This window comes from Jaculus jaculus, chromosome 7 (assembly GCF_020740685.1).
Source record: "Jaculus jaculus isolate mJacJac1 chromosome 7, mJacJac1.mat.Y.cur, whole genome shotgun sequence".
NCBI classification, from domain to species: Eukaryota; Metazoa; Chordata; class Mammalia; order Rodentia; family Dipodidae; genus Jaculus; species Jaculus jaculus.
The window spans coordinates 115,656,546-115,677,992 of NC_059108.1; the positions used below are offsets into that span (position 1 = coordinate 115,656,546).

The following is a 21,447-nucleotide window of genomic DNA, read 5'->3' on the forward strand; positions in this document are numbered from 1 at the left end:
AAGAAACTAGTATAAATGTACAATGGAATAATATTTAGCCTTTTCAAAGGTCTTACCACTTGTGACCACATGGATGAGCCTGTAGGAAATTATGCTAGGTGAAATAAGCAAGACATAGAAATAAAAGCTCTTCATGTTTTCATTATGTATAGAACCTTAAAAGGGCTTGCTATTTAGAAACAGGAAGAAAATAGTATTTACCAGGGATTCTGGGTAGGCAGGGCACAATAGGAAGTTTTTATAGGATCCAAGGTTGTACAGGACAAATAAATAGAGATCCAATGACTGAGGTTAATATTGTATTTATTAGCAATTTGTTAAAATAGTGTATTTCAGAAGTTTTTAACTACAAAAAAAAAAGGAGTAAAAAATGAAAAGGTAACTTTGTGAGAAGATGGATATGTTCCACCTCCTTGGCTATCATAGTAGTTGCAGTATATATAACCATTATGTTAACTACCTTAAATATCTATAATTAAGAGAAAGAAGAGCTAGGAAGATATCTTAGCTTTGCAAGAATGAGGACCTGAGTTTGATCCCCAGAGCCCACATTTTAAGAAAAAGAGGGGCTGAGGAGGGAAGTGGCATGGTGGTATACTTGTAATCCCAGTGGTAGAGAGGTGGAGACAGATAGTTCTCTGGGGCTCCCTGGCCAGTCAGTGTAACCTATATAGTACAGTATGCACCAGGCCAGTGAGAGACATTGTCTCAAAAAAAAAAAAAAAAAAAAAAAAAAGGAAGGTGCTGATGATAAAGAAATGACACCTGATGTCCTCTGGCCTCCACACACAAATACACAAATGTGCACATGTACACACACAAAAGACAGAAGCAACTATGTAAAGAATTTTTACTGCCCCAAACAAAATGCAACTGTATGCCATTCTGGGGAAAACAAAACAAATCTATGGAAGACTAAGAAGGTTAGTGGTCTCCAGGCATTGGGAGAGAAAGACAGAAGAATAGGAGGAGCATTTGTCTCTCCCTATTTTTTAGGATATTTGGGGTATTAGTTTCCATATTAAAACTAAGTCATTCTTGTTCCTGCATAGTAATTATAAAACAATTCATGCTAAGTCACATTAAAAACGACCAGCAAACCAGTTTCAAAGGCAGTATTTTAAATACCTACCGAGAGAAGCAACAAAAAGTCTCAGACAAATCAAGCACTATAGTGACAAAGATCTTCCCAGGAGCAATATTGTAATGTAGAAGATTATAAAGCAGTCTCTTCAAAATTCTTGGGGAAAAAATGATTGCAATATAGAATTACGTACCCAGTGAAATTCATTGAAGTGTAAAGTTTCAGTAATGACATTTCATATGTTCAAGGTCTCAAAAACTCTCACATGCATACTTGCCCAGTGAGCAGTTGGTACATCCTTTGCCACCATTAGGTGACAAGGAAATGGGGACTCTAGCACAGGAAGGAAGTGAAAGAAATTCCCAGGACATCAGCTGAGCAGCAGACCTAAGTGCCACCTACACAGTGCCTTCTCCAGCTCACTTTTACACAGGACTGTCTTTAGGGTAGTTCAGCAGTAACTCACACCAACAATGCCTGAGTAGGTTAGAGTCTAACAATAAAACAGGAATTGGACCATGACTTTAGCAAGAGGAGTAAAATTAGAAAAAATATAGGGTAAGAAATGTGGAGGAGTTGGCATGAAAGGGACGGATGTCTGAGTGAATATGGAGAGTGAAGGCGAAGGCGATGCCAGTACATCTGTCTCACAGATGGGTGACCTTCTGGTCAATATAGTATATAATAGGATCATTAGTGGAGGTAGGAACAAAAAAGGCAGAGGTGGCTCAAAATCAAAATGAATTCAGTTTGGAATAAGGAGACTTTTAAGTGTGTACAAGTGATACAGTTGTTAGACCTGAAGCATGGGATAGGGGCTCACTCATTTATTCAATATTCTCTTACCTATTAGGTATACAGAGATAAGAACTAGTCCCTCCTTAAAAAACACACAGTCTAAAAGGAGAGACAAGTGCATGAGCAAAGGATATGTAACACAGTATGCTAAATGTAACAACTAGGTGTGAGGTGTAGGACAGCTGAGGGGAGGAAGTGATTTGCCCTGCCTATGTTGGAGAGTGAGGGTCAGTAAACATTTCTAGACAACTGAGCACACAAACGAAGAGAACGTTCCAGCTTGTGCAGAGGTATAAAAGTGTATCCTGCATATTGTACATAAGACTCCAAAGAGCAGCTTTGAGCTATTCATGGAAAAAGTGTGAAGGAAATATTACACTGGCATAGCCAATTCTCAGATCCTGAAGAATATGAGGATTTTGCTAAGGCAATGAGAGGCCACCAGGGTTGTGAAAAAAGTCATGGTAGATATTGGAATTCATCACTTGTTATTTCCAAAGAGAATATTTGTCCTTCCTAGAGCCCTGAACATCACCTCTTTCTGTGAGAAAAAGAATATATAATCCCTTGTCTTCTTTTTCCTGAGAAGGTTACTGTTCTTTATGAAAAGTTAAATCTTTAGTCATGATGAAGAAATAAGGCCCTTTTGTGAGCCCCCTCCCTCTCTCTCCCTCTCCCTCCCTCCGTCCCTCCCTTTGTGTGTATGTGTGATGAAGGAGAGAGAAATAAAGAGAAAGAGACATAATCTATGTAGCTTGGGCTGGCCTTGAACGTGTGGTGACTTGATCTGTCCCATAGAAGAATGCTGGCGTTACAGGACTGTGCCACTGTGCTTAGGTGACACCCACTTTTTACATGAGACATTTTCCAAATATGGCTGTTACTATCTGAATTGAAGTTCTCTTATGTATAATAAACTCATCTGTGGTGAATGGAATACTAGCCCCTTTGAAAGACAGCCACATTCCTGACCTGAGAGTATTACTTTATATGACAAAGGGTGGGAAGGACTAATTAGAAATTTTTTGTGCACCTGAAGACCCGGTCACAGTTGGCAGCCCAAGTATGTAGCTCCCATAGAAATTATTTTGAATTAAAATGATTGCCTTACTTTTAAAAAAATGATGGGGAAGGTTGCCAAAATGACTAAGTTAAGGATGTTGAAATAGAAGATTATCTTGGCAGGTTCTAAATTTACTCACATGTGTCCTGGAAGAAAGATCACAAACAGAAGTAAAAAGACAGCATGACCACAGACAGAGATTGGACTGATTTGGCCACAAATTCACACATGCCAAATGCCACAAGAAGCTGAAAGAGACCAGGGATTCTTTCCAGAGTGTTCACAGGAAGTGTGGCCCTACTGATACTTTGATTCTGACACAGTGGAACTAATTTTGGACTCCTGGCTTTAAAAACTGTGAAAGAATAAATTTCCGTTGTTTTAAGCCAAGTTTGTGATAATTTATTACACCAACCATAGAAAACCAAAAAAGTCACTTAAAATAACAATATACTATAGCAGTGAAATGAAGGAGAAACAAATCAAAGGGCATGTTGGATGTGACTTTTCCATTTAGAAATCAATTTCTGTTAAAGTTCCAAATACAGAACCTTAGTGTGTTTCCTCCATTTATGTGATAATTGTATTCCTAGAAATTTTAGTTTATATTCAAGTTATTAACCATCATTTTCACAGCATTTACCATGCAGTTGATACAGAGGACATTCAATAAAAGCTGGAGACAGAGGCAGTGCAAGGATGGAACTCTTAGAACTATGAAGGGATCACATTTTCTGTTTGAAAATTAGCATGTAAGGCAAAAATTATGTGTAGTCATCTGGGCATGTTGAGTGTCTTTAATGCCAGTGATCTGGAAGCTGAGTCAAGAGGATCACAAGTTCAAGGCCAGTCTGCATAGCAAGATCCTGTCTCAGCAACAGAATTGTATATAGTCAAAATTACTGAAATTTCCTTATGTAGTGTAAAGCATAGAGTGTTAGACATTAACATAAAATTTGTCAAGAAAGCTCACAGCTAGTGTTAGTTTGGTTTGGTTTTGCCCAGCGTTGATCTCCATATCATGTGAAGGGAATGGATTGCTTTATGATCATGATGGGTTCCATTCAGCACTGTGACATGCTATCACTGAATGTCACACAGAAGACAGTAGATTCTTATTTCCCAAATCATAGCTCACTGTGAATATTTGCTTATTTTGAATGCTGTAGTCAACTGTCTAAAATAAATAAATAAATATATATATATATGTGTATATATATATATACAGTTTTTATTTTTATTGATTTTTATTTTTTAGTGTGAGAGGAGAAAGAGAATTGTTATGCCAGGGTCTCAGCTATTGCAGTCAAACTCCAGACACTTGTGCCACCTGCGGGGCATGTGCTACCTTGTGCTTGCCTTACTTTTGTGCACCTGGTTTACATGGGTCTAGAGAGTAGAACATGGGTCCTTTAGCTTCTCAGGCAAGCACCTTCACTGCTAAGCCATCTCTCCAGCCCCTATATACATAATTTTTATAGTTAGCCCTTTGTGCATTGATAGGGTGCATTTAATGTATCTATTATTAAGTAAGTAGATTAATTAATCCATCTTCAGTGAATTAGTGTTCCTGTCTCATCCGTTTTATTACTGAAAGATTCTCAGCTCGGTTTGCCTTTTCTTAGAACATTTGGCAATGTCTGTACACATTCTAGTTGTCATACCTGGAGGTAGGGTGGGCAAGGTGCTGCTGGTGTCCAGTATGTTATGGACAGAGGTGATGTTGCTTTCCCAAGTCTAAGTAATAATCTTACTAACTGAAGAGATTTTTCTGTCAACTCTTCATTACATAAAGGTCTAGCTCAAGTGCACTAAACTCTCCTCTTCCCCATTCTAATTTTCACTTTCATTCAATAGTTCATTAACTGATTAATGTTGTACATGTAACTAAATAATACATTACACTTCAGTTTTGTTGTATTGACTTTAAGTAGTTCTTCTCACCTATTCTTGTCCTATTTCTTATAGTCTGTGTGTTTTCCCCTGCATTGTCCATATAGACTATTTATTTTGTATTTTGTAATGATTGTTAAGTTACTCATGATTTTATCTATAGGATGAATCTAATAGTTGAAAACTGGTGCAGACCACATTCAGCTTATGGCTATACATATTGTTCACTTCAGAACTCAGTAGTAAATTGGGATCCCAGAACCTTCTCTCTATATGCCATATCATAGCCTCTGTTGCCACTTGAAATAGTCTCCCTAGTATCTGGCATTTAGATGCATAGAAAGCTCTGAAATCATGCCACATTCATGTGCTGCAGTGACATGTGAATACATATTAAGAAAGATCATAAGTGGCCTTAAAATTACATAGAGAAGGGCTGGAGAGATTGCTCAGTACACTTTCTGCACAAACATGAGGGCCCAAAAGAACCTGAGGTCATCTGAGTTTGAATCTCCAGAACCCATGTAAATAGTAAGGCATGGCACACATATCTATAGCCCTCGTCGTCTGGGGAACAGATACTAAGAATCACTGTGGCTTGCAAACCATGAAAGCTCCAGAAGCAATAAGAGACTGTCAGTCACAAGGACAGCAGGCAGGTGAGCAATGAAGAACATCAGTGAGAGAGGCCACCATGGGTGATTGCATGGGGCGCAACATTAGCACATGCATGTGCATAAACCGCATGCACATCTCCACAAGTAGTACAGCTGCACGAAAAACTTGCACAGTGAGTACTCAGAAATTGAATGAGGACTGGAGAGATGGCTTGGCAGTTAAGGCACTTGCCTGCAAAGCCCAAAGACCCAAGTTCAATTCCCTAGTACACATGTAAAGCCAGAAGCACAGGTGGCATATGCATTTGGAGTTCTTTTAAGAGGACTAGAGGCCCTGGTGTGCTCATGTTCTCTCTCTACCCTCCCTTTTCTACCCACCTGTTTCTCTCATTCTCTCTCAAATAAAAATTTAAAAAAAAATTTTTTTAAAGCTGACCTCCATGAATGCTATTAGAAAAAAGGCAAGGGAAAATGATGAAAAACACAAGAAGGAAAAGAATTTCAAAATCATGAGTTCATTCCAAATGGCCAACTGTCTGAGAGTTGAACTGTGTTTGAATAACTCATGTCCCTCAATCCAGATCCAAAGATAATATTGCTTCTGCTGAAACTTGGGCTGTGCCGCAACCAGAGTTCATTAATTGTCCTCTTTCATTGAGGAAAAAATGCAAAGCAGACAGAACACTGGAGTAACTAGCTGGAAGTAGTCCACTATTTCATGGGAAGCAGCTTTCCAAATGATTCCTGTAGAGGCCAAACTCCTGGTCTAGCCAAAATAGCACTAAAGTGTGCCTTGATGGTACATTAAAGAAGAAATTTTCCCCCAATTTACTTGATTAAGATTTATAGCCTCTCTGTTCCCTCAAAATATAGCATTGATTTTTCAATATCAAAAAAATATTTTCCTAAAATAGATAGCTAGTGATTGCTTGCAGCTATTTACTTAAGGAAATTTGTGCCAAGTGCTGCTGGTATGAATTCCTATAAAAGACTGATAAATTTTTAAAAAGCAAAATTATTCCTATTCTGTAGGAATATGCTACTATTGGAGCTGGTTATCAGCAGATTTCATTTTTCTATTTCTGAAAAACAGGTTCTAAATGTTGGTTGTAAAATGTAGGGAAGTGTCCCCCTTTCCTCCACCAAATCTCCTTATTAGGTCTAGCAATAAACTACTTAACACCAGAAAAAAATTTAAATTCAGTTTAAATGGAGTTTATCAAATATTTAGTGGAGGAAATGAAACTATGGAACTACTCAAGTATGGTTCTGTTTGGTTTTGAAACAGCCTGGTAGGGGAGGGGGGAGGGCTTACTGCATTGTCCCACTGGTTTCAAACTCTTAGACTCAAGTGATGTTCCTGCCTCGGCCTCCCAAGTAGCTAGGATTACAGGCCTATGCCATTATGTTTAGCCTTATGGTTTTTAAAAAATAAAAGTTTCATGATCCTCATTAGCATCATTATAAAATATTTAAACTCTTTACCCCAAAAATAGAGGAAGGAAAAAAAAAAGACTAAATAAGCAGTGTTGCCAGTTATGTGTAACTCATTTCACTCTTTATGTATTTTACTTTATAAGTCACACTTGAGCCCCATTTTTTTCACTTAAAATAACATTGACATTTTTCTTGCTATTATAAATGGGGTTCTTAATGGTCATATGTTATTCTACTAGGTGTCCCTTCTGTAATTTACTTAACTCCCTTATTGAGCATGTAGGCTAGCTTTGTTTCCTAGTATGAATCATGGCATGATTAAATATCCACCTAATGAGTTCTCTGATCATTGTAATATTTCCTAAGATAAACCTCCTAGGGCCAAATGTTGTAACTATTTTAAAGGCTCACTGTTCAAATTGTATTCCAATTGTCAGTGTAGTTAATAGCCGTTACCAGCGTTTTAAGAAACTGCTCAAGTGACAGAAGCAAGCTTTGAAGCTACTTCCCTCGTGCTGTGTCGGTTCATGTGCTGAGATGCTCCAGAAAACCGTTACAAATGAGGAGGTGGATAAAGCACTTGGCTGACTTTGGACACTTAGCAAAGTCTCAGTGTTAGCCAGAAGCCATTATTCATATTCATGATGTCTCAGACCTAGAAAAGTGCTTCTAATTTTTGCAACAAAAAAAAAGGCTGATGACAGTGACAGAACTGAGTGAGGATCCAGACATGCTGACTAGAAAGTTAGAGTTAGGACCTGAGGGCTCTACTCAGTCTCCGTGTAAAAGTCTGGTGCTTTTGCTCTTTCAGGTTCGATGTTTATAGTTTTTAGAGTTATTTTTACAAAACTGAAGAAAATAATAGAACCAGAGAACAAGTTTGAGATTGCTTAAATGTCAGAAGCTGCAATTAAAACTGTCTTCATTAAGCTTTAGGTTGATTGTGTTTTCAGGAACCTTAAAAATCTCAATGTTACCTTTTAAAATTAAGAATAACTGTCAATTACATTGAAATTTAGATAAGTGAAATATTTGCTCTTTTAAGAGTTTTCCAATATTGAGATTTATGCTAGTATATTAGTTATTTGTTTTTCATGTTTACTAGATGGGAAATCAATAATTATTTTCTACTGTTAAAAGTAAAGCAACCCTGAGAATATAGTTCCTTGGTAGAGTATGTGCCCTGCATGAGAAAGATCCTGGCTTCAGTCCCCAGTACCACAAAACAAACGCAAAAGTAAAACAAACCCTAGTGAAGCCCTTCCGTGGGTATCTGCTTGATGACTTGCTTACAGCTGAAAAGCTGATGCAGAATAAGGAATTGAAAAGCAGGCATTGGATATATTCCCATGTGTATAACACTCAAAAGCCTTGCTTTAAGTTCCTGGACAAAAGAGTTTTCATTAAGAAATAATGGAAGTCAGACAGAGTGGTGCATATACTCTTGTAATCCCAGCACTCTGAAGCAGGAGGTTGGTGAAGTCAAGGTCAGCCTGAACTACATAGTGAGACCCTGTCTCAAAAAAAAAAGAAAAAATGATAATAAGAAGGCATGCTAAAATGAGCAGTGATGTTCCTTCATACTCATGCTGTAGAATGAAAGATCACGTGGTTTTGGAGACCTGGTTCACATAACAGGGCAAAATTGCCTTAATGCCAAGTTAGAAGTAACTATTTACCTAAATTATCTGGCTTTTTTATGTACAAGGGTTTTAAGAAGTTAACTATAATTTAAGAGTATTAAAATACTAAAGGTTTACTGATTAAAGTAATTATTAATTTTGTAGTATATGCTTTATATGTATTTGAAGAAAAGAATTTTAGCATTTCACATAATAGGGGGAAAAAAACCATCTTTTAGTTTTGTAACTCTGCCTTTCAATTTTATGTTTTTATGTATATCTAAAGTAATTAGATAAATTTATTGTTGAAGGGTTTTACTCAATCATACTTATGTATTCTAACTAGCAGTGTGTAAATGCATGTAGTGATATCACCGCTCAAAAGTTTCCAAACCCCTTAATTAAGTCTGGTAATAGATTAAAATTAAAAATTTGTTAATTGTTAAGAATTACTTTTCAGTATTCCCATTGTTCTTGAATATGTGAAATGGTAATTTTTTTGAGAGAGAGTGCATGAGAGACAGAGAGAGAGAACGAGAATTGGCATGCCAGGGCCTCAGCCACTGTATTTGAACTCCAGGTGCTTGTGCCATCTAGTGGGCATGTGTGACCTTGTGCTTGCCTCACCTTTGTGCATCTGGCTTATGAGGGATCTGGAGAGTCAAACATGGGTCCTTAGGCATCGAAGGCAAGCTCCTTAATTGTGAAGCCTTCTCTCTAGCCCTTTTATTTTTAAAAGTTGTATTTATTTATTTGCATGAGAGAGATAGAGAGATAGTGGGCTGGGCTTGGTGGTGCATGCCTGTAATCCCAGCACTCAGGAGGCAAAGGTAGGAGGATTGCTATGAGTTTGAGGCTAGCCTAGGACTACATAATGAATTCCTGGTCAGCCTGGGATAGAGTAAGACCCTGCCTCCAGGGAAAAAAAAGAGAGAGAGAGATAGGGTAGGGTCACTTGTCTCTTGTTGCTGTAAACAAACTCTAGATGCATGCACCATTTTGTGCATCTGGCTTTACGTGGGTGGCTAGGGACTCAAACCCAGACCAGCAGGCTTTATAAGCAAGTTCCTTTAACCAGTGAGCTATCTTTGCAGCTCAAGGCTATAATTTAATACTCCTTTATGTTGAGAAAATAAGCATCTGCCTTGAAAATTATAGGACAGAAGCATTATTTCCATTATGAATACCTTATCATCACCCTAAACACCTAGAAATGTTTTGAAAAGTATGGTATAACTTTCATACTTTATCTAATTGTATTTATATTTCCAATTTTTAGAAATTGTTGTCAGTAGAAACTTTGATTTGGACAGTATGCAAGTGCTGCATAGGGAAAAGTGGGTTTCTGTAAGTAATGCCATTTGAATTAATGCAGACTTAATGGCTGGTAAACAACCTTGGGATTTGCTAGGCTCTACCTATTCTAGGAGACTCTAGCTTTAAACATATAAATCTTTAGAGGTTTCCTCTAAAAGTCATTACCTCTGCTTTAAATTTACTCTGTCCATCCAGTAGCTATAAAGCAGGTGGACCTGAACTACTAGGAGTTTGAAAAATTAGTATTGAAAGGGTTTGTGCCGCTCTCAATATTGTAGAATACTTGAGAGAAATAATAATTTTTCCCATGGTCAGTGTACACAGATTGATTTAAGAAAGAGAAGTATTAGACATGTAAATGAATAGTGGCTAGTTGGTGACCAAAGTTACTTTTTTTTAAAATTTAATTTATTAGTTTTCTTTTCAGTAAATACAAGCAGTTTGGTACCATTATTTAGGTCATCTGTGATCTACCCCCTCCTATTAGACCTTCCTTGTTAATGAAAATGGGTCGTGCATTGTGGAGTTAGGCCCCAGTTATTGGTATGATAAATGTCTCTGCAAATCATGACCCAACATGTGACTCTGACATTCTTTCTGCCCCCTCTTCCACAAAATTTCCCTGAGCCATGTTGGGTTCATTTTTGGTCTGCTTCAGTGCTGAGGTGTTGGGGGCCTCTGAGGCTCTGGCTCTCTGATTTGGTAGGAGTTGATTTTTCTCTGCGTTGATCTCCTTCCCCTTTGTGCTGGTATCCGGTTCACAGGAAAACATCACCCTTGCTTATTTCGCCAGTTGTCCTTAGTTTCAGTTGGGCCCCTTTTGAGGTATGTTGGGGCAGCTCTCTTCTTAGGATCTGCATCTATCTTTTTTTTTCCTTGTTGTCTGTAGTGCAGCTAGGTGGTCACCATCTTGACCGGAAGTCTCCCAAAGTTACTTTGTTGACATTGATTACATTATAGTAATCAGAAACTTAGTAAAAATAGAAAGTAATCATTAACATGCAGTTTGAAAAACAAAATCAGGACATGAAGTATATTTGAAAAATCAAAAAGGTGATTTTTTTTTAAAATTATTTATTTATTTATTTGAGAGCGACAGACACAGAGAGAAAGACAGATAGAGGGAGAGAGAGAGAATGGGCGCGCCAGGGCTTCCAGCCTCTGCAAACGAACTCCAGACGCGTGCGCCCCCTTGTGCATCTGGCTAACGTGGGACCTGGGGAACCAAGCCTCGAACCGGGGTCCTTAGGCTTCACAGGCAAGCGCTTAACCGCTAAGCCATCTCTCCAGCCCGATTTTTTTTTTTTTTTGCAAAGGGAAAGTGTATCACTTTTTAATAAAGGATACATTCTACAAGACATCTAAATATCATAGGCACTGTGGGTGTCACAGTGGCCTTCTCGTTGCTGGGCACAGAATCCAACCAGAAGCAGCATGTGGAAGGAAAGGGTTAGTTTTGGCTCACAGTTCCAAAAGGAAATTCTATAGTGTGAACTGGCTAGCACTTGTGAAGGGGGACCAGACTATCAAGTCTCAAGGTCCACCCGAAGTGACACACTTCCTCCAGCAAGGCTCTACCTCCCACAGGTCCACAACTTTCCTGAATTGCCACCTGGGACCAAGTATTCAAAGCACGAGAGTCTATGGTATGGGAAACATTTCACTCAAACCACTACAGTTTGATGAAGAAAATTACCAAAGACCTTTACACAAAATGCCCCAATTAATAAAACCTTCTTTCTTAATATCATCTTTATTCCAGGGTGTTAAAGACATTTTTTTTATATTATGTCTAGTGCTAATTGGCTTGAGTTCTAAGAATTACAGTGTGCTTAGTTTGTGGTAGTGAAATCGTTTCCACAATAGTTGTTTGCAAAAATTTACAATTCTTCTTTCTTACAACAGCTGTAACATCTTATGAAGACCTTGGACTCTTTGCATTTGGATTACCTGGAAAGGTAAAATCATTTTTTCCCCACTAAGTCAGAGCCTAAAAAGGCATTTCTTCTGTTTCAAGGTAAAAGAGACAAGTACTATTTATACAAGAAAGACTTTAAGCAAATGAAAGTAAGAAAAGATAGAATGGTAGGTACAGGGAAAGGAGAAATCTATGTGCTCCTCTTAAAATGCACCAGTAAACAAAGTCAATACATAAATGTGTGTTTGACCTTAATGAAGGCAAGCAGTGACTTGATGAATTTAAAAATAGTTAATGTGGCCTGTTTTAAGTATTCCTTACTAATTTTATCATATCTTCTGAAGAAATCCTTCTAAGGGCAGAAGAAAACAATATAGAATTAAAATAATGGCATGGTGATTTTCAGTCAAGTACCTTAACTGCTGAGCCATCTCTGTAGCTCATGGTGATTTTCAAAAACGATAATTAGAAAAACAGATTATGTGAGAGCTAAACAGTGCTGAAAGACTACCTATCCCATTGTCTGTATATGATGAGAGAATAGTCCAGAGCTGTTAAAGGGACTTACTGTAAACAGTTGCATAAAACCTGTATTGTAGGACTCTAGACTCTACATATATTGCTTTTCCTTCATAGAATAGTAAAAAAGAACAGCAGAGTTTTCTGAGAACTCATTTTGACAGGTAAAGCTGTTGGAAAACATTATCTTTTTCCACAAGTTATCAGGAGTTAAACATGCTATTAGTGTCAAGTCCTTTTTTGTTTGTTTCTGAAGAGCTACTATCCTTATAAAACTCATGTTTATTTTGCTTCCAAACAATAATTTTTCTTTAGGTTATAAATCTGATATGGTATTTTTTGTTTGCTTTGATTTTTAATTAACAAGCAAATGTTATGCACATCTAGTAAGTACAACATGGTGATTGGCAGTATGTATACATTGTGGAATGGCTAAACTGAACTAAGTAATTTGTGGATTACTTCACATGTTTATTCTTTTTAATCTACAAGGGTACCACATTGTAGGTGGCTAAACTAAGTAGTAAAGAGTGATTCTGGTAGGGAAAAGATATAACTTTGTAATGGGGAGAAAAACCCTATATTTACTTTCTAATTAACATTGCTTTTCGAGTATAGGAGGGAGTGTTTAGGTAGCCTCATGGCTTAGACCTTAATAACCTAAAATGAACAAAACAGAGAATAGGTCACTTGAGGTAAAGGGTTTTATTAATCTGCCCTGGGAACAATTTCTTTCCTAGAGGCCAGGATGTTTACTGTAATTACTAATCAATTTCCTACATCTAGTTTAACCAAGAAAGAAAATGACAGTATGTAAGAAAACCTTCTGATTAGTTGAATGTGACCTACAGGCATGTTCTAAGTGGCATCGTAACCTATAAGTAGTTCCTGCCCCTGTGGGGTAGCAGTCTAAGGCAAGAACCATTGTTTCTTTTTCCTAAAACTCAGTTGTTGCATTATCAACTTAATATGTGGCATGCATCTCACAATAGGCAGCTACACTGGCAGGCATACTCTGAATGAGGAGTTGTTGGGGTTTTGTTTGTATTTCTAAGTAGCTTCTGGAGTTGGTTGAAATTTTCCTATTTTCTCTTCAGACATGGATATGTTCTCTGGTAGGATAATATTGTCCTGAGAATCAAAGACAGTTTTGAAATTTTAAGGAATATTGTTAAAAATTATCTTTAGGGCTGGAGAGGTGGCTTAGCGGTCAAGCACTTGCCTATGAAGCCTAAGGACCCTGGTTTGAGGCTCGATTCCCCAGGACCCACGTTAGCCAGATGCACGTGTCTGGAGTTCATTTGCAGTGACTGAAAGCCCTGGAGCCCCCATTCTCTCTCTCTCTACCTGCCTTTCTTGCTCTGTCTGTCACTCTCAAATAAGTAAATAAATAATGAACAAAAAATTAAAAATTATCTTTAAATTTATGTATTTATTTACCAGATAAACATGTATTTGGCAAACTCCATGCCATATACTGTAGGTACTAAAGACAGATAGATAGACAGACATGCAGAAATTCACTCTGGTTTTCTAGACAGTAAATACTTAAATTTAGTCAAAGAATGAAAAGATAATTATTACTAACATGTTGATAGAAAATGAATCCAAATTTCTTATGTGTCTGTAAGTAGGTTTTATTTGTACTGAAGATAATATACACAAATTTAAAAGTCATCACAAATAACTGAGTTTTGAAAACTATTTATGTAAGTGGATTGAAATGCAAAGTACCTTCCAGAAAATATTAGAATGTCCACTGTCATAAGTCTGTAGACATTTTGCCAGATTTTTAAATTAGCCCACCTTTGCAGCCTGCTAGGACTCTATAAATTAAACTTTTTTTTTTTTTTTTGAAAATTTTCATGGTGAAAACCTAGGAGAGATGGGCTTGAAGGGTGACCTGTTCCCAGTCCGTGGAGGGCTAAGTAATGCAAGCTACTCAGCCCAAGTGTTCATTGGTGGCTATAGTCCACCAAGATTGGAGTGATCAAAAGGCTCCAGTGAAAAGTATTTAACCGTTTCCTCTGGGTTTCCCAGAAGACTTCTCTGAGCCTGCAGACTTCAGGCATAGTGTCATTAGCTGAAATCTTTAATCATGAAAGTTTGAAAAAAATTCAAAAGTGTGCTTGAAATATCAAAGATCTGGCTCCATTGGATCTAAATTCTCTCATGACATCAATTGGTTAGGGCTTAGCGACAGCTGCTGTATTTTGAAGAGGACATTCTCCAGTTTACTATAGCCCTTGCCAGCTGTTGTATTGTACTCACTTATTTCACATTTTTGAATTTAAAACATTTGTCTGAAATGTCAGGGCCTAAGGGTGGGTTCTAGAGTTTGCTGCTACTGACTTCATTAATCCCTGAGACTGGGACTGGGATGCCCACAGGCTAGGTGGATGTCCAGCTCACACACTCAGAAGACCATATCACTTCCTTTCATGTAATGCAATGTTGGCACAGTACACTCCAAGCTATTTTGGGCTAGTGACTAAATTAGTGTGGCAAAAATCCATAAGAAAGGGACCACATGTCTCCCAGATAGGTACAATTTCAATGTTTTTATACATTAATAATCAGCAGCCACTAGCTTTTTAATCACTTTTAACTATTCAAAAATGGTTGCCAAGAAAAAAAATCCAAAAATATTATATAGTAACTATGGAACTATTAAAGAAAGGTTTTTTTGTGTGATTATTAATTTCACATAATACAAATACTGACAAAATTTATGCTTTCCAATATCTCTATGAGTTTAACATCTGTTCTTGTTGTATTAGTTAACTGGATTTTAATAAAATACTGTTCCTTTTATATTATTTCTCCTGTATCTTCTAAATGTGTTTATTCTTTTATATAGGTCGTGGTGGCAGGCAGTATAATCATTCAGAATATTGGAGGTAAGCAGTTGAAAATATGGATGTAACAGGAGTAATTTCTTCCCTTTGGCTTCTTGCCTCCTACATGTCTTGCTGGGAAACTGAATTTGTAGACATAGCTGCCTTCAGAAGCCTGTGTGTTGGCCTCGTTACTTGTTTGTGCTTTTTTTTTTTTTTTTTAGTACCACTGGTAATAGTGCTTCCTTCTAACTCCAGTTTTCATGAAACGTTGACGACAGTCTTCAGTGTCAGGCCTGTTCCCCACCTCAAATACATTGCTCTCCGTGGACAGGGACAGGTCAGGGACAGAATGAGGCTCATGTGTGCATTTTGTAATGAGGGGGTGCAGAGCTGACAGTGTCTCCAGCTCCTTCACCATTGAGGGGAGTGTTGATGGATGCTGCCAGTGTCAAGGAAAGCCCTTGGGGAAGGTCAACGTGCATTTTAGGTCTTACGGTCTTAGGAAGTTTTAGTCATTTTTTTTTCCATCTAATAGTTTAAAATAATTTAGAGGTGACAACTGAAGACCTGAACTAGTTCACAATAAGTATTGTTCAATCAAATGCTGTCTTCAGTGAGAAAATATCACAATAACCAGTTGTGCCTGACACAGCATGAGAATGCTCTATTGGATGCTATCACAAGTGATTGTCTTCCAGTGTAGACTACACATTTCACTCTGCAAATGAGAAAAGTAGTCTTATTTTTAAATTTTTTGTTGTTGTTTATTTTTATTTATTTATTTGACAGTGACAGAGAGAGAGAGAGAGAGAATGGGCACACCAGGGCCTCCAGCCACTGCAAACAAACTCCAGATGCATGCGCCCCCTTGTGCATCTGGCTTACGTGGGTCCTGGGGAATTGTGCCTCGAACCAGGGTCCTTAGGCTTCACAGGCAAGCACTTAACTGCTAAGCCATCTCTCCAGCCCTTATCTTATTTTTAAATAGCAATGAATTTGAAGATCTGTTGTGAAACAGTTTATTTTATTTAACATGCATATTTCTTTTTTATTTCTTTTTTTTTTTTCTTTTGGTTTTTTGAGGTAGGGTCTCACTCTAGCTCAGGCTGACCTGAAATTCACTATGTAGTCTCAGGGTGGCCTTGAACTCATGGCAGTCCTATCTCTGCCTCCCGAGTGCTGGGACTAAAGGCGTGCACCACCATGCCTGGCCTGCATATTTGTTTTTTAATATTATTCATTTATTTACTTATTTGCAAGCAGAGAGAGGGAGAAGAGAGGCAGTTGACACAGAGAAAATGGGTGTGCAAGGGCCTCCAGCCATTGCAAACAAACTCTAGATGCATCTGGCTTTATGTGAGTACTGGGGAATCAAACCTGAGTGTTAGACTTTGCAAGCAGTGCCTTTACTTTTTAGCCATCCTTCCAGCCCAACAAATGCATATTTCTTAAGTGTGTGTACTGGAAATGATTCTGTATAGTTCCTCATTAAGATCTGGCATATTTTGTTTAGATTAGATTGAACCCTTGTTTAATAATTTATGTTGGACGGAATTTTTAGTTCAGGAATTTGAATCCAAGCTTATGATCTGGGCAAAATGCCCACCCTTGTATTTTTTGTATTTTCACCTGTATCTCTTCCTTTTTCTCTAATCTTATCTGTTTTAGTTCTTGCCCCTGTTAAGTTGATATTATCTCCTTATGAATTTTTGTCCCTACTACATTGTAAGTTCCTTCAGGGCAAGGATTATGCCTCATTCCTCTCTGTACCCAGCATAGTGCCTGGACTTGATAAACCTATATTGAACTGAATGAAAGTAAAATGGTTTGTGTGCCATATTTCTAAGTATTTTTTTTTCACTATTCTGGATATATTTGATATATTTACCAAGAAAAGAAGCATGCATGTTCCATTACCAGCTTCAACTATTTGAAAGACTAAATGAGGAAGGAGGGATAGAGAAACAAAAGAAGGAACAAACGAACGAGCTAGAAAACTAATATTTTCCTGAGAGCAAAACTGTCTGGTGTAGAACTCTGCAAAGAAGCTAGTTTAGTTTCCTCACCTGCAATAGTGCCTTTGTCTGTTTTATGTTGCTATAACAGAGTATCATTGACCCAGTACTTAATAATAAACAGAAACTCATTTGACTTTGATGGCAGAAAGACCAAGACCAAGAAATCACATCTAATGGGGGCCTTCTTACTGGATCCTAACATGGTGGAAGCTATCATATGGCCTGGTAGAGCAGAATATCTAGTTCACAGCCCTGAGTCCGTTTATAAATGTAATTGTGAGGATGGAGTCCTCATGACCTGCCAGACCTTACTTCCCAGCACTTTTGCCTGGGGAACTTATGTCCAGCATATCTGGTTTGGGAGACACATTCAAACTACCCTACAGAAGATAATTACAAAATTAAGCCATGTGTTAATGAGGATGGCCTGTACTCCTTTTCATATGCTTCTTATCCCTGAAAGCAGAACAGGTTGGTTAGTTATCAGAATGTTCTAGGAAAAAAATGTGGATTTGTTGAAAAGTAAATCACTGTTTTTCCACATTTTTAAGTTTGTTGGTTTGCTTGTGTATTTTAGAACTTTAGAAAAACAGCAATTTAGATACAGTCAGCAATTTTTAACATCTTTTTCATTCAGGAAAGCTACTAATGCTTATTTAATTTTTAGAATGATGTCCTTAGAATTTTCTTCACACTGGTTCAGTTTACTTATTGAAAGCTTGCTGAGTAATAAGTGAAAACATATTTTTACAGGCTTTTCTTTTCTGAACTATATTGTATAAGCTTTTCTTTCTTTACAATAGAATTTTAAGCTTACCTCTTATTAACAGACTGCTGGGTTGGTTATCAGCTACCTTGAATTTTGTTGACTTAAGTCTCTGTCATTGGTTATGCACATACCCCTGGGAAAGCCCTCACCCACTCTCTTGACTTCAGTTTACTCTTTGTAGGTGGAAAGTAGAAAGCTAAGTGTCCCTTCTCAGCATAAAAATTTGGATTCTAAATTGGTTTTGGGGAGAGTATCTAATTCTTTCAGGCCTTAAAATAGGCATAGTTTTAGATTAATGCTTCCTTACTTTAAAAAAAAAATGTGTGTATGACAAGGTCTTGCTATGTTGTCTAGACTGCCCTTCAAACTGTTGATCTTCCACACATACGAGCACACATGTGAACCTGCATGCATGCACATGTACATATACACAAGCAAAATCCTCATATGCACATGATCAGTATTTGTTCCATGGGTCTTTTGTTGGAGGTCCAGTTTATTGGCTACAACACCATAATTAATAAATAAAAAGTAATTTGCTCACATCTTTATGTCTATAGCTTTTAGTAGGTAATAGGCATTCAGTAAGTAATATGTATTAGAGGAAGAAAGGAAGGAATAAGTGAAGAAACAAAAAAGAAGAGCAAGCAATATAGCTTAGTATCACTTGGAGAAAAAAGAAAGGCTATAGACCAAGAAGAACAGACCACAGAATATGGGTGTGTATAATTTCTTTCATAAAGACTCTGCTGTCAGAGCTTCACAGAAAATCCATCACTGTAGCCCAGATCAAACAGAGCCAAGTATTAGTCACAAGACACTAGTGTGATCTAACAAATTGATTAAAGGGGAGTAAAACTTTCTTCAAATAATTTCTAAGTTTTATAATGGGGATAATGCAACTCACAAATTTATGACTCATATTTTAAGGCTGTTTAGAATTCTTTACCTTTGGAAATTGAATGCTATGTAAAAACTATTATTAAAATGTAATTGCTGGTCTTTCAACAACAGTGAGGTTGAAGGCTTGAAATGGCCATTGGCGGGCATAGCCCTCTGCTGCCCCTTGTTGAGGGCAGGAGTAGCATTTGCTGAGAACCATGGTTGCTAGATACAGGGTCATAAAAGAGTCATCCAAGACTTTAATATTGAAAACTGCTACACGCAGGAGAACTTGAGCTTAGTAAACTGACTGTAAACAGCCTACGAGCAGAAAAGGAAGATGACTGGTTTCCAAAAAGCTCTCACTCTCCTGTGTTCCTCTTTTCCTAAAAACTAATTTAAATTGTTAATTTCACATTAAATTGAACTCTTGATATAGACTATTACTTAGAAATCACAAAGCAGACCCCAGGCCATCTCCTTAGTTAAGCTGGGGATAATCTTCCGGACTCAGTAACACACAATTGAAACAAGTCAGGGTTGGGGAGGTGGCTCAGTGTATAAAGCACTTGACACTCAAGCATGAGCCCCTGAGTTCAGAGCCCTAGAACAATTGTAAAATCCAGACACTGTTCCATAGTCAGGTGCCTATGGCAAGAAGAGAGGCAGAGACAGGAGAACCACTTGTGGACAAGCCAGCATGGCAAGTGTCAATGGTGAGTAACCAGAGACCTGCCTCAAACAAGGTGAAAGATAAAGACTGATCCCCATGTCGTTCTCTGACCTCCACATGCACACCATGGCATGTGCACACACCCTCGCATACACATCTCATACACATACTCAAAAAAGTGGTTTTTAAATTTATTTTTATTTGAGACAGAAAGAGGCAGGTAAAGAAACAGGGAGAGAATGGGCCCACCAGGGCCTCCAGCCACTGTAGACAAACTCCAGACACATGCACCATCTTGTGCATCTGCCTTACATGGGTCCTGGGGAATCAAACCTGGGTCCTTTGGCTTTGAAGGCAAGCCCCTTAACCACTAACTCATCTCTCTAGTCCCCTTCCCCCCCAAAAAAAAATTTAAAGCAAAGTCAGTTAGAGTTATTCATGGTTGCACTGATTGAAGGATTGCTGCTGATAGCACATTTTTCCTTAAAGACCCAGTTCCTTGAAGGACTTTATCGGTTTAATCATGGTGTAGTTGTGAAAGGAAAACCCTAACCACCAGCAGTTCTGCTGACACCTCCTGAAATTGCTCAAATGACACATTTTCCAGTGTGACACCAAATCTACAAATGTTAGCAGTCTTCATTAACACACCCCCTGTTGAGGAGAACCCCACGTCCCTCTGCCTACTTAGGAAGCAGTTTCTCTCAGTGTCATAAACAAGATGGTCCATATGAAATCATTTTCAAGTGAGAACTATAAAAACCTCAAACTGTCAGTATTTGGCAAATTCATGATTTAGTATTAGGTAATTTGAATTTCTTTTCTTCCTGAACTTTTCTATTATGATAGAGGGATGCAAAGGGTAGTGAGGTGCTTCTGGAGACATAAGGGTGTGAAGTCTATGGCCCCGGGGGAGCTAGGCTTGAGTGTGCTGTTACACCACCATCTGCTGGCCATTCAAACTGCAGCTTCTTTTGACTCTGAGCAGTGTTGTCAGAGAATTCTAGAACACACTGCCATAGCCTAGAAGTATAGGAAATTTGAGAGAAGATTCTATTTTCCCAAGTTATTTCCCTTAGTGCAGTTTGCTAGTAGCATGTTACTTCTAAAGAGATTTTAAAAGTATCTTATTAACAATGATTTCTATTGAAGTTCAGTGACAAGATTTTCAGAATCGTAGATAGTCTGATCACCTTTTTTTGTGGTAATTGGAGAATGAAGTCAGGGCCTTATACATGCTAGGCAAGCTGTCACCCCCAGCCCTCTTTGTTTGCTTTATTTTTTTATTTTGAAAGAGAGAGAGGAAAAAAAAAAAGAAAAAGAAGAAGCATAGAGAGAGAGAGAGAATGGGAATGCCAGGGCCTTCAGCTGCTGAGATGAACTCCAGATGTGTGTGTCCCCTTGTACACATGTGTGACAGTGCACACTGGCATCACCGTGCATCTGGCTTACGTGGGACCTGGAGATTCAAACATGAGTTCTTAGGCTTCCCGGCAAGCGCCTTAAGCAGTAAGCCATCTCTCCAGCCTACTGTTTTAGACAGTCTCACTAAGTTGTTCAGTCAGACCTTCACTCCTAAGCCCAGCTCTCTAATCATATTTATTTAAATTTTGGATCTTAAAAAATTATAAATTGACTTTTTTAGGATAGTGGGGGACATATCCCATCATATATTTTTAATTTTCATTTGTGCACAAATTAGGGTAATGAAATTGTTTTATAGAATTTATAAGAATCCGGGCTGGAGAGACGGCTTAGCGGTTAAGCGCTTGCCTGTGAAGCCTAAGGACCCCGGTTCGAGGCTCGGTTCCCCAGGTCCCACGTTAGCCAGATGCACAAGGGGGCGCACGCGTCTGGAGTTCGTTTGCAGAGGCTGGAAGCCCTGGCGCGCCCATTCTCTCTCTCTCCCTCTATCTGTCTTTCTTTCTGTGTCTGTCGCTCTCAAATAAATAAATAAATAATTTTAAAAAAAAAAGAATTTATAAGAATCCTTTTTA

At 38.1% G+C, this 21,447-nt stretch overlaps 1 protein-coding gene across 2 annotated transcripts in view; it reads left to right on the plus strand.

Moving 5' to 3' along the window:
- The window catches only part of Slc38a6 (solute carrier family 38 member 6), a 60,246-nt gene that overhangs the window by 8,242 nt on the left and 30,557 nt on the right, over positions 1–21,447 (plus strand). For both annotated transcript variants that reach the window (XM_045153998.1, XM_045153999.1), the window contains exons 4-5: positions 11,737–11,789; positions 15,129–15,168. In XM_045153998.1, coding sequence (XP_045009933.1) covers positions 11,737–11,789; positions 15,129–15,168 — 93 coding nt within the window. The remainder of the gene's footprint in view (positions 1–11,736; positions 11,790–15,128; positions 15,169–21,447) is intronic.